Here is a 9,773-nt window from a genome sequence, read left to right on the forward strand (position 1 = left end):
AATGTTAACTTATATTTTATACAGTAAAAAAAAAAAAAAAAAAAAAAGGCTGCGTTCGTCAATTATCTCTGGGAAATCTGATCAGCACTCATGGAATGCCTCTCGTCAAATCAAATGACTCGGTCGCTCTATGACGTGGCACGCAGTGTGCGCTCTGGCGCTCTCAGAGCAAATGTACGAACGCACCCAAAACATCAAACCGTGACGTTAGAATTATAAGGTTCTATCTCCGTTTAGGGTAGTTCCGAGATATTGAGCGTCAAAGTTTTTACATTCCATTACGTTTTATGAGATGAAACCTTTGTATTTTATGAATTACTAACTCATGTAACTTTTGTAAAAAACTCAATTTTGACAAAAATGGAGATAGAACCTTGTAATTCTAACGTCACGAAACTACGGCATCTTGTTTGACGTCGACGCGCACGTCCCCGTCTGGTCCCTCCTCCCATCCGTACCTAAGCTCATTTCTGCCCCTCTGCTCCAGGCGACCGCAGTCATGGCTCTGTTGAAATCCACCAAGGTGATCTCGAATATCGGGACTTTGTCCCCATCTTTGGGAGTCCTCGCCACCCGTAACAGGTAAATACCACTACAATGTCTGAGGGTGTCTCTAAGTTTGACATTGAGCTTAGCCACAATGTGTGCCCCTGTCTGTAGCAGGTTAGCTATAGCTAGCCGACACTGTTTGAAGTGGTCAATATCAAGTTCACTGTCTGAACCAGAGGTCAAATGGGCACTGCCTACAGTCTCCTCCTCTCTGCAATTTCGCAAGCCTTGTTTTTGCATATCGATGTCATGTTAAGTAATATTTGACAAATGTTGAGTCAGGAGGAGGAGGTTGTGTTAGAGGACAGATTAGCTTCCTGGCTGCTGTGATAGTAGTTGTGGCCATGTGACTGGCTTGCTTTGCTCATCATCCATCCGACCTCACGTCCGCCTGTCGTGACTGACAATCTGCCCTTTCAAATGTTCCTAAGTCTAGACCTGGAGCTAGTTGTGTATTTACCAAGTGTCAGGTGGTTAAGATAACCTCAGATCAATCATGCCACACACTACTTAGCGCGATTGTCCGTATCGGATGACTTCTGACTCGATCGCAGCTCTGTTAGAAGCGACAATCAGACATCTTGTGATCTTAATAAATGTCTGGGTCATCAAGGGGGTTATCATCATAGCATCCACGTGAAGGTATCTTTTTATCTTAGGGTTTTAACGTGATATTTTACCCTTCGAGATCGACGGATTTTCTTATGTTTGATTTACTCGACTTGCCGTAGTTTCACAATTCCAGCTTGTTCATTGGTTGCCGGGCCCGCTCCCCTCGTCGCTGATTGGCCCAGCCCCCTACGGAGACGCTGTGACAGCGGCCGGTGTCCTTTCGGTTTTGTCTTGGAGGGCAAACTCTTATTATATCGGATGTAGCTCTTAAGCTATGAAAAAAAACAGCCCGTATGTCAAAGTAGCATTCATATTATGTGCGATGCACGGATATTATTTGTGTTGACAAGACCGTGCGCCACTTTAAAGGGCCGTATAGAACTATAGATGCTAGGGGCCTGGTGCTGCAGGATTGCATCAACCTGCAGGCCCTTCACACAGCAGTAGGCGCCAGATCCTGTTGGTCTGGACCTGTAATCTCCAATTACCACGCTGGCTCTGTTTCACACACACATGCTAATTAAAGCTACGTTATTCTTTATTTAGGTAAAGCTACTTCCCACTGTTATCAGCCGTCTCTGGGTTCACTTTTAGGTAGGTGCAGTCCAGAAATAGTCCTTAAAACAACGTTAGGCCCTCTTAAGCACCTGCTTGATGCTGCTGCTGTGTTCAAAGGTTTCTTTGTGCATTCTGATCACACAAGCTTCTTACTCAGAAACAGACTGAAGTTGAACTGTTCGGTCTCCAAAGACTCCTACTCGGATCGTGTGTCTTGTACTGACAAAGCAGTTATGACAGCAGGGGAGGCATTCATACTTGTTACGGATTGAGGTTAATATGTGTATAGTGTATAGCCGACTACCTACAGGATTGGTCGTAGGGAAAGCTTTTTACGTTCTCTACCACTTCGCTGATTACAGCCATATGATAAGTGTATTCCTTATGGCAGTGGAATGCTGTTTGTTTTCATCAGCTTTGGTTCTTGACCCTGCCTGGCAGTCTCGTGGGGGTTGCCCTTTGGCAGGGCTTTCACCTCTAAGTTTAGCCTCGAACCTTAGGGTGTTTGAATGCAGGTGAAACCCGAGAGGGGCTCAGAGTAAGGCCGTCCATGACCATGACTCAACAGTGAATCCAGACACACCCCTGCCAATGGAACCTGTTCGAAGCCTTTCATCACCACATGGAATCTTGCCATCTAGGCCTGTGTGGTGCAGCTTCCCTTGCTTGCAAGTTGCAGCCCATTGATTGAACAGGCCTAAGCACCCCAGTAAACTAGTCCCATTTCCTGTTCCCGGAGCCACACCCCAGTAGCACTGGTATATGAATGATTAGAGGCGCTCTTACCCTTGTGTGCATGTAGGCTAATGCTATTAGCTCCTTAACGGGACCCCTGCTAATTAGCTGTTGTTCTCGTCTTAAGACGGTATCACGGTACATTCTATCCAAGGATCGAGAGAGCAAGAGTAAGCCTACAGTGAGTGAACACAAGTCAACTGATTCTGATGAATGAGGGTCATTGGCCTCTAGTGGTACTCTAACATCAGTGTCACACCTGAAGCTTACAACAACCATTCATGTCTGGCTGGAGAAAAATATTCTCAGGTCCCTCGAGAACGTGAACCCGAGCAGTGTGTTTCTTCGACGGTGTGTTTGTGTTGCTGAACCTCACGTGAGCTGTAAAGTGATTTGTGATTTGTGACTTGTGATTTTATGCATCTATGCTTTTTCTAAAAATGTGTTTCTTTTTCCTTTCCTAAACACCAGGGGAGCCTCCCCTCCTAAATTTCGTTGTTTGGTACCTGTACTGTAGCAATGACAAATAAAGTCTATCTCATCTCATCTAAAGTTGGGCCAGTTTGTGACTGGGGGGGAGGAGGAAGGGGGTGGGTGGGAATAATTGTGCTGAGTGAGAAAGAGGACAGCGAATATTGAACAAAAGAGGTCAATCTAATCTAACGAGGGTGTTGTAAGTCGGATAGGCTCTATTGCCTCAGTTACCAGTTACTCAGTTTATTGACGTGCAGTAAGTGTCCCTTGATTTTTATTTGAAACATTGATATTGACGTGGAGTGGAACTCTGTACAAGCCTTCTGGGCTTCGTTCCCTCCTTGCACAATTTCTTGTGTGCTAAATAAACAAACAAACAAACAAACCACCGATTTCCCTCCTGCCCTTTAAGCTCTGTCCCTTTGTTCCCGTGGCGATAACGACGTTGTGTCACCTCTGTGAAATGTTTGCATTTACTACGGGCTGAGTCCATAGTCAACAGGGAGCTATGGGTGGGTGGTGCTGCTGCCCTCTCGTTGGGCGACGGCAACACTTCCGTCATAGTAACACATTTCCCCTAGTAATGGTCCTGTTTTTAAATGGAATAAATTAAAACAAAAGAAGAAGAAGAAGAAAAAAAACCCGTCTCTAAATGTGTCTTGTCTGTTCTCTCTCCTTCTCGGCAGCTCATGGTGGGGTGGGGTGGCGATGGGCCCTCCCGACCCCATCCTGGGAGTGTCGGAGGCCTACAAGAGGGACACCAACCCCAAGAAGATGAACCTGGGGGTGGGGGCTTACAGAGACGACCAGGGCAAGCCCTACGTGCTCAGCTGCGTCCGCAAGGTACCGCCACAACTCTGCTGACACACACACACACACCACACAGACACAGACACACACACAGACACACACACACACACACCACACAGACACACACACCACACAGACACACACAGACAGACAGACACACACACACACACACACACACACAGATGAGACAGCTCAGTTACAGTACACCCTGCCCATCCATCTTTTATGGAGACTCCCTCCTCTTCGTCACACCGACTCCTATTGTGTTGCAATCCTGAGCTTAGGACGGTCGAGGCCAAATCCCCTCCGGCACACTGTATTAACTGTTATGTAAGATCTGGACCTCTCAAACACACAGTGGAGCATGAATAGCGTGTGTGTGTGTGTGTTTGTTTGAACTGAGTCCCACCATATAGGCTCTTGGAGGGTTACGGTCCCAGGTGGTTCTGATTGGTGGGTTTCCTCACCGTCATCCTGAGCGCGCATGTGTGTGCGTGCGTGCGCGTTGGGGTGCGGTAGACTCATGTGTTTGTGATTTATTGTATTTCTGCACTGTCATCCCGAGCGTATATTTATGTGTACTGTTATGGGATTTTTGCCTCAGGCAAGGGCATCAATTGTCTCGACTTGTCCTTTTGTCCTACGTTTACCACCTCTCTCTCTCTCTCTCTCCCTCCCTCACTCTCTCTCTCTCTCTCCTGCTCTCTCTCCCTCCCTCCCTCCCTCCCTCCCTCTCTCCCTCTCTCTCCCTCCAGGCCGAGGCTCTTATTGCTGCCAAGCAGTTGGATAAGGAGTATCTGCCCATCGGTGGTCTTGGGGACTTTTCCAAGTCGTGTGCTGAGCTGGCCCTGGGGGCTGACAGTGAGGTCCTGAAGAGTGGCAGGGTGAGTGTGTGTGTGTGTGTGTGTGTGTGTGTGTGTGTGTGTGAGAGAGAGAGAGAGAAAGATAGGGAGAGTGATTTGTGTGGTTTGAAAGGACATGATTTGATATTGTGTTGTTGTGGCAGGTTGAATGTGCTGTCACTAATGTCTCCTCTCCTCTCCTCTCCTCAGAGCATCACCGTCCAGACCATCTCAGGAACTGGATCTCTGCGCATTGGAGCTAACTTCCTGGTAAGGACACTCCCCCCTCCCCCTTTTACCAGGAAATGGGAAGAGGCAGGGTTGACAAGAGAAGACTTTATCTTTATGGTGCGTGCATGCAAATGGCCTGTGTGTGTGTGAGATCTCATTGTCTCTTTCTCTCTCTCCCCCCTCCCCCCCTCTCTCAGTCTCGTTTCCACACTGGGTCCAAAGACGTGTACCTGCCCAAGCCCTCCTGGGGGAACCACACGCCCATCTTCAGAGACGCCGGCATGCAGCTCAAAGCCTACCGCTACTACGAACCCGCCACCTGCGGCTTCGACTTCAAAGGAGCGCTCGACGACATCTCCGTAAGAGAGAGAGGAGGACAGGAAAGGGGGGGAGGGAGAGAGGGTATGACGGTAGACTGGATGACTCAGAACTGGCATTTAGAACTGGGTTCTAGCCAGGTCTAGTCTAGTTGTTCCTTTCCTAAAGAGCAGCCGTTTCTTGACTGACTGGTTCAGTGATGGCGACTGTATGATTATTTTTTATTTTTTCTGGGTTCATGTGTGTGGGGCCGGGTGTGCTGGTAGTGGGTCGGGTGTGTGGGGTGGCTGGGGGCCCCCGGGGGGGGGGGTTGTTGAGGGCCACTGCTGTGTGCTGGTAGGCAAACTGGTAGTAGTCACTCTAAGTAGAGGGCTGCAAGGGAATTTTCCTGGCTGCACAGTGTAGTTTTTTTTTACCTTTGCCTGCTTGCGGCTCTGTCAGTATGTGTAGCGCTTTGAGTCACATCTTGTGAGAAATGCGCTATACAAATAAAACTTGATTTTCTTTTCTTTTTTTCTCGGATCCAGAATATTCCCAACGGGGGTGTGATCATGCTCCACGCCTGCGCCCACAACCCCACTGGAGTGGACCCCAAGCCGGAGCAGTGGAAGGAGCTGGCCGCCGCCATCAAGGTGAATGTGGTCCCTGGGAGAAAGGCAGGGTTCCCACGGGTCCTTGAAATCCTTGAAAGTTTGTGAATTTGAGGGGAAAAAATCAAGGTCTTAAAAGTTTTTGAAAATAGACATGGCTCATTGAAAGTGCTTGAATCCCCCCCCCCCCCCCCTCTCTCTCTCAAAAAAAAAAAATGTTTTACTTAGCTCGTGAACTAGTAAATAAGTCTCTGTATTGCTTAACTTTACACATATTTCACCATATATTGTTTTGCTGTGCTGTGGTAGAGAAGGCAAGAGGCCATCTAGTGTTCACATCATTCAAGCCTCTCTCTTTAATTGTTGTCTGTGAGCGGATAGTTCCTATTATATAAATTCTCATCTAGATCTGTCTCAAACTATCCCGTGTTGGGTTCTTGAATTTGAGGGAATTGAGTCTTGAAAGTCCTTGAAAGGTGCTTGAATTTGATGTTTCGGTCCACGTTACCGTTAGCCTAAACGGCACACGAGCTGTCAGCTTACATAAGCCATGTGATTTATGACAAGAACGACTATTATATCAAGAATGTTATTTATCTTTCAAACACCTGTTTCTAATAACATGCTTCATTCTCTCCCCTCCCTCCCTATCTCCTCCCTCCTCTCTCCCTCTGTACCTGTCTCCTCCTCTCCTCCCCTCTCTCAGAAAAGGGAACTGTTGGTGTTCTTTGACATGGCCTACCAGGGCTTTGCCAGTGGGGACATCGACAAGGACGCCTGGGCCGTGCGTTACTTCATCGAGCAGGGCCACAACATCGTCCTGTCTCAGTCCTTCGCCAAGAACATGGGCCTCTACGGTCAGTCTGTGTACACCTCAGTCTCCCTGTGTGTGTGTGTTGTAGTAATCCTTGTGTCGTGGATAGGGTAGCTCACCTGTGTGTGTGTGTGTGTGTGTGTGTGTGTGTGTGTGTTCACAGGTGAGCGCGTGGGAGGGTTCACGGTGGTGTGCAAGGATGCCGAGGAGGCTAAGAGGGTGGAGTCACAGCTGAAGATCCTGATCCGACCCATCTACTCCAATCCACCAATGAACGGAGCTAGAATCGCCGCCACTATCCTCAACACGCCAGAGCTGCGTACAATTTGGTAGGCTTTCTCTCCCTCTCTCTCACACACACACACTTTAACACACAGAGATAATAATATAACACACCAGTGGGTTTGTATGGTGGGAACTGAGCGAGGGCCCTTTAAGGCCGACTCGCAGTTGTGACGTACGGGGCTCACATGCATGATTTATGTGCCGGTTGTTTTCGACGGATGACGGCTAGTCGTGCGAGGAGAGATTTCAACTCTGACACTCTGTGGGTTTTTTTCACCGCAAACCAAAGTCTCGGACTCCTTTGTTCCCTTCGACTCCTACACTTTCAAAATAAAGACTCTCTTTGCTCTACGAGTCTGTTCCAAATGAATGTTTTCCCACTCCCGTGTTTCTCTGGCGCCCCCTGCAGGCTGGGGGAGGTCCACGGCATGGCCGACCGCATCATCAAGATGAGGGAGCAGCTGAACGCCAACCTGAAGAAAGAAGGCTCCTCCCACAACTGGCAGCACGTCATCGACCAGATCGGCATGTTCTGTTTCACGGGCCTCAAACCCGAACAGGTGTGTATACGCCCGCGCACACACACACACACACACACACACACACACACACACACACACACACACACACTTTTGTTATACAATGAATCACTGATACAGGATAGCCTCGTCTGTGTTTTCGAGAGAATTGTGTTTACACAATGCACAAGGTCAGTGTGTTGACCTCGCGCGTGTGTCCGTGTCCGTACGTGTGTGTGTGTCCTAGGTGGAGCGTCTGACTAAGGAGTTCTCCGTGTACATGACCAAGGACGGCAGGATCTCCATGGCGGGCGTTACCTCCGGCAACGTGGGTTACCTGGCCCAAGGCATCCACGCCGTCACCAAGTAGAGAGGAGCATGCTGGGAGATCCATAGGGGCACCGGCGCTGGACAGAAACAACAACAACAACAACAACATCTAAACATCATAAACGAAGAGCATTTTTGTGTCATTTAAATGTCCCTGCCCCCCCCTCCTCCACCCCCCCACTCCTCCTAGATAAGGAGCTGGACATCCTGTGAAACTTTGTAGAATGGATTTCATCTTTTCATGGAGTTCAACTTTTGACCTCTTGCCCCTCTTGTGATAGGAATGTTGTTTAACGGTTAGTCACACATCCACCACCACCTCCTCCCTGACCAGGCCACAATGTGAATGGGCGTTGAAGCCTATAGGTCCTCTGGTTGACGAGCTATTGTCTGATTATCTCTCTTCTGCGCTTATTTATTGTCTGTGTAGTTTGATTATGATTATTAAATGGCTATAGGTAAATAACGCTCTCTTTTTAAAAACATGCTCTACATGCGACTGTTGTCTAAATCGTTGTCAGGCGACTGATGATGTAAAACGAGACTTTTACCAACACTCGGGTGCTGTGTGTGTGTGTGTGTGTGTCAGCGCGTGCGTATGCATGCATGCGTGCGTGCGTATGTTGTTAATGGAATAATGTGTAATTCACAATAATGTTATTCCTCAGAACACCCAATGGAGCCACCATTATAGTGGTGGAATCTCAGCACTTTTAGATGGGAGATAAGAGAATGCACTGTTTTAGTTCTAGGATGCCACTGCGTTGATCTACAGTCATTTATTATGCTCTTCGCTTTGTGCTCTTATGCTTTAGTTGTGGTTTACGCATGTGTAATCAGCCAGTCACTCAGTCAACTGAACTCATTCACTGAACTGTCTCATTTCACTCTTCCCCCTTTGCATTGCCCCTGGCCATGTCTTTTCTTGTAATTCAGTATTGTGTTTGGAAACTTCTGTTAGTTGTAAATGCTAGTTGCTTTTTGCACTAGGAGTAGGGGGCTAGTCTGTTTCTGCTTTAAGTGTCGATGAGGGAGTGGTCACAGCCAACTAGTCAGTCTTAAAAAAAGCCCTTAAGTACCTGGGCCCAGTCGTTCCAGAAGTTTAATCTGGATCGAAATGATCCTGATTTATTTTTGTGCTACCCGGGGATCAGGTCTGTCTGGCTGATGTCGAGTCGTGTCAGGGAAATCGTCCGTCTCGATCTGATCCTGATCTATCCTCAGAGAAAAGAATCGTGATCATTTGGATCCAGATTAAACGTTTTGAACAACCGGGCCCTGGTTTGAGGGTTTAACATACCAGAGACTGATCTGAGGCCACTGCTATGCTACTACAGGTATTCTGTGTCTCAGTCCACTGGAGAACTCCTGTTTCATACTGTCTGTCTCACAGCTCAAGAGGTTATAGAACCTGAAAATATACACTGTATGACTACATTGATAAACATTGCTTTGCTCCTTGGACCACATTTCGAAACTCCATGACTGAATGTTTGTGTCATTCTGATTGTACTGGAGGCAGGATGTCAATGCTGCGCAAGGAATGTTGGAAATGTCAATGGTTGTTTGCTCTCTGGTCATGATGAATAAACTGGGTACGCAATCTCCATAGTCTGTTTTCATACGTGTTGTAATAACCAATAATAAACAACATGCAGCATCAGTCATGTACCTTTCTCTGCACAAACAATAAACACCCATGATCATGCAAAATATATGGGCTATTGTGTTTCCTTTACTATTCGCTTATTCAACATGTATTAAAGCCGACACAGCTACACTCCTGTGTGAAAGTGAGACAGTAGTGATCGACTAAATCACTAGATTGATTCGTTTTGGAAGTCGATGATGTTCTCTGGGGGTATGGTCAATTCCTTGTATTGATTCGTCTGAGGTAAAGGTGTTTGCGGAATGAGGGTTTATCTCCCATGCTCCGTTAATACCGCCGTAACCTCGTAAAGCCATCGCGTTCATTTGACCTCGGTGTCAAAGACGAGCGGTGAAAACAAGTTAGAACTACAGTACCCACAACTACAAAAACTACAAATAAAACTACAGTAGAAACACAACTAAATACTAAAATAACTAAATATACAATAACTAATCG

At 47.3% G+C, this 9,773-nt stretch overlaps 1 protein-coding gene across 1 annotated transcript; it reads left to right on the forward strand.

The window, feature by feature from the left end:
• The first annotated feature begins 476 nt into the window (after positions 1–476).
• Positions 477–9,381, forward strand: LOC308165109 (aspartate aminotransferase, mitochondrial). The gene is made up of 10 exons (XM_080539215.1): positions 477–582; positions 3,615–3,771; positions 4,494–4,622; positions 4,791–4,850; positions 5,009–5,170; positions 5,657–5,761; positions 6,426–6,576; positions 6,697–6,862; positions 7,228–7,378; positions 7,584–9,381. Exons 1-10 carry the CDS (start codon positions 500–502, stop codon positions 7,704–7,706), a joined length of 1,287 nt encoding a protein of 428 aa, XP_080395341.1. The 5' UTR covers positions 477–499; the 3' UTR covers positions 7,707–9,381.
• The last annotated feature ends 392 nt before the right edge of the window (positions 9,382–9,773 follow it).

Source organism: Nansenia antarctica, assembly GCF_963989245.1.
Source record: "Nansenia antarctica genome assembly, chromosome: 9".
NCBI classification, from domain to species: Eukaryota; Metazoa; Chordata; class Actinopteri; order Argentiniformes; family Microstomatidae; genus Nansenia; species Nansenia antarctica.